Consider the following 3,757-nt stretch of genomic DNA (forward strand, 5'->3'; position numbering starts at 1 on the left):
CTGTATGTTTTATGAAGCACAGATCTATGAACAACCCCTGACATTTGTATTAGTACCATGCGCCGCTTCCTGGGAAGGTTTCCAAATAAAAACATATCCATATGGGACTGGGAGTGATTCTTCCTGACTGGTATTTAGCCTGTAAGGTCATTCGGCCCTCCAAATCATCAACTGCGTAAAGCAAGTATGCATGTACTTTACAGATGATGGTATCTGTAATTTTTAGGTCATAGAAGTGCTGCAGGGCCTTGTGGTGCAAGTGTTTAGCACAGATAAGAGTGGCATTTCTAACTTCCATCTCCACCTTCATTACCAGGTTCCTCCAGGGCTTCCTGGCTGTGTAAGCAGCCACTTGGAGATCTCCCCACCCAGACTGGGAACCCCAAGCCTGGACCAGACTCAGATGAAGGGAGCCTGAGCAGTGGCACCTACAGTTTGTCTGGGGCTCCTCCACCCAGCACCCCCTCTGACTTACATATGCTGCCTGTCCAGCAGAACTGGTCTCGGACACCTGGGTGTGACTCACAGCCTCCATCCGCCTCGGTGAAGGAGTCTGATATTTTAAGTGATGATGACGATGATGGTTTTAGCGAGACGGTGGGAACAAGAAGGGACAGTGGAAGCAGCAGCTCTCCAACTAGTGCCATCGATGCTCAGTTTCTCCAACTCAAAATTTCAGAGGAGACGGTGTTGAAACACACACCAGCTCCGTGTGTGACGCCGGAGGGAGTCGGGGACACTCCGGAGATCCAACCCAAAGTGCCGCGAGGAAAACCAGCAAAGAGGAAAACCAGCAGTTTCAAGAGGAGCGAAGGTGCGCTAGCGAACATGAAGGAGCACAGCAGGTCACTCGATGTTCCGGCTGATACAGCAGCAGCATCAGCAGGGGTGGTGGACCTCAATGTGTTGCTGGAGAGAGAGTTCAGTGTCCAAAGTCTGACTTCAGTGGTCAATGAAGACTGTTTCTATGACCCAGCGGAGAGCTGTGCCACCGGCTCTGGGGACGCACCCTCCTTCTAGGGGTTCACACTGAGCAGAAGAAGAGTGAAGACGCTCCGGTGCTCCCTGCGACTCAGGGCTCTCTTTAGCGAGCTCCTCACCTGCCTGTTGTGATGGAAGCCTATCGTCGGCTGTCAGACACGGTTCTTCCCCTCGGGGTGAGAGAGAGCGTGTCTGTCCCGGTGATAATGACTGCAATGAATCTTGCCACGTCTACGGCCCACAAACCATCTCAGTGATGTATCCCATCCAGGGTTTTTATTCAGATTTTGACCTTTTCTGTTAAGAAATAGGGCAAGTCAGTCATAAAAGTCAGGAGATTTAAAAAAAAAAAAAAAAAGTTTCTTGGGGAGTCACACTGGGTGATGCAGCCACAAGCTTTTACTTAATATCATTCAAAATTAAAGGAGAGGAGAGTGAAAGCCATCACAGATCCACCCAAAGACCTGCTTCCTGAGAGGAGACGGCCTGAACTGAACAGGAAGGACTTGTGCAACAATGTGGGGTTGTTTTTTTTTTTCTTTCTTGCTGTATGTTGTACACTGTTTACCTATATATTTGAAATATTTCTATCTGTACAGATTTTAATGTTATTAATGCAGTTTCTATTTATTAATAAGTTTGATCATGTTAACAGAGTAACTTTTTGGGTGAAGGCTTGAACCATTCAGTCCTCTAGTAAACCATAAAGATGCAGTACAGCTCGACATATTTTCACCTCTTTGTAGCCTCCTGGGTTTTTTTTCTTGCTGAGGATTGTAATTTCCAGTGTCTGCACTGGAATGTACGAGTGATTTGGCTGCTCAAGTGAATGATTTAAACAGCAATAATTTTTAAAAAACCCAATGTTTTGTATGTTTTCATGTGTCCTGTGTATATACAGTCTTTTCTATCTTTTATGTATTCTCTTTACTTGATGCTGTACAGGTAAGAAACAAGGCAGGAATTTGCAATAAATTCAGTTATTTTTGTAAAACATTGTTTGCTGCAGCATAAAGCACATTGTTGAGGTACAATTAAAAAAAAAAAAAAAAAAAAGATCAAAACCACTACTACAGTACATTTACCTTGTTGACTCAACTTTACTTTGCCTTTGATGCTAGCATACCAATGAATGTGAATGCCCATTTCTTATGGAACTGTTTTATAAATAAAAGTTTTATCTGTGACTGACGGCTGGAGACGAGTGTGGGTTCAGTTCTGCGTATAGACAGGTGCAGCAGTGTCTTATCTTAGACTTTGGTCCCAGGGCTAGACTTCCCACCAGTCCCTGATTAGCTGTCACAAGAAAAGCAGAATTCTACATCTTGGTATTGGAAACAAAAGCTTTGTCCCCCAGAGAATACATAATTATCTGACAGAAGTAGGGCACGGATACATGACGAAAGACACAGGGAAAAGCTTTACAGGGCTGCTTTGGTTTTGTAGGCAGCGTGATTAGAGTACATGAAATATTCTGATAGGTTGTCTCCAAAAGGACAGAGTTATTCTCTTCAACATGAATGATATTTATTTTTTTGCTGGTACCAAAATAAAAACGAGCTTTGACTGCTGAGAAAGGCAACGCATGATTCCTTGGGACAATTTTTCCATTTCAGGCAAATTGACAGGAAATGGACTTGGGGCACTTGGTTTGTCTGCAGGAAAACAAGTTGGGGCCTTAATTTCTAATTTGCTTCCAGCATCGGAGGCTGAACCACACAATTATCTCATCATTCAGGGTCAGGAGGAAAACCGGCACAGCCGAGTAACAAGGAGCTGCTTTAAAAATCGATCACAATCTGTGATAAATCACCGAGAGTGAATCTGTCAGGATGATTGCTGAGACGCTTTCAAGGATGATACAACTGTGTTTGACGTGTCAATCAGGGGAGCGATGACGGACAGCTCTGACCATGTAACTTCCTACGACCATCTGTAATCGCATGGTAACAGGCAAGAGTGCATTATATGCTAACAGAGGCAGTGGAGTGGAGGACCCTTTAATCCTGCTTAACCCGCTACATTCCAGCGGGTATTAAAACTTCACTTGAAGGTGCTCTTTGCAAATGAAGAGCTAGCTTGTTGCCTCATGCTAACAATCCAAAACCAAAGATTATCATAAATTTCTGGTGTCTATCACCATTGGAAGGAAATGCTAACTTAGCAAAGACATTAGCACTGTCAGTCACCCAGGATTAGCTACATTTATAAGCTACTGAGTAATGTTGGCACTATATGGATCACGGCCTAAAGCTGCAAACTCTCGGGGGGAGATTAACAGGACTGTGGTGACCCAGACCGTCAAGTGTCGATGAAATTAAGCGACTTGTGGGAAGAGTAAAACTGACCTGACTTGAAACGACGTGACTGAGGGCGTTGTTGACAGAAAGATGAGAATTATGCTAAATATGTAACCAAATTAGTGTCAACAAGTAACGAATTGTTCATAAAAGCAAAGGATTGAGAAGAACTGCTCCAGTGTCTCACTGGTCCTCCTGGAGGTACAAAGTGGTATTACAGGACAGGACAAACCAGCACTAGCTTGTTTTCAGAGTTACAAACGACACCTTTAAAAGGCGAGTCAGTAATCTCTTTGCTTTTTCGGATCGGGACAGCAGAGATTTTGGACACCTCTTAATTCTGGCCTTGTTCAATTATACATGGTGTATTCATTTAAAAAATCATTAATTAAAAAAAACAAAAAAACAATCCATTGAGCTCTTGAAAGCAACTACAACTATATCGCTGATCAACTGAGGCTTATTTGACAGCCATG

The 3,757-nt window shown here is 43.6% G+C and overlaps 1 protein-coding gene across 6 annotated transcripts in view; it reads left to right on the forward strand.

The window, feature by feature from the left end:
* Positions 1-3,120, forward strand: part of tiam2a (TIAM Rac1 associated GEF 2a) — an 83,509-nt gene extending 80,389 nt beyond the window's left edge. For all 6 annotated transcript variants that reach the window (XM_086181808.1, XM_086181804.1, XM_086181806.1 and 3 more), the window contains exon 27: positions 317-3,120. In XM_086181808.1, the coding sequence (XP_086037934.1) occupies positions 317-1,020 (704 nt within the window). In that variant the 3' untranslated portion in view covers positions 1,021-3,120. The remainder of the gene's footprint in view (positions 1-316) is intronic.
* The last annotated feature ends 637 nt before the right edge of the window (positions 3,121-3,757 follow it).

The sequence above is a fragment of the Aulostomus chinensis genome, chromosome 17 (genome assembly GCF_037954235.1).
Source record: "Aulostomus chinensis isolate RoL2024-O1b breed Wild chromosome 17, RoL_Achi_v1.0, whole genome shotgun sequence".
In the NCBI taxonomy this organism is placed as follows: domain Eukaryota; kingdom Metazoa; phylum Chordata; class Actinopteri; order Syngnathiformes; family Aulostomidae; genus Aulostomus; species Aulostomus chinensis.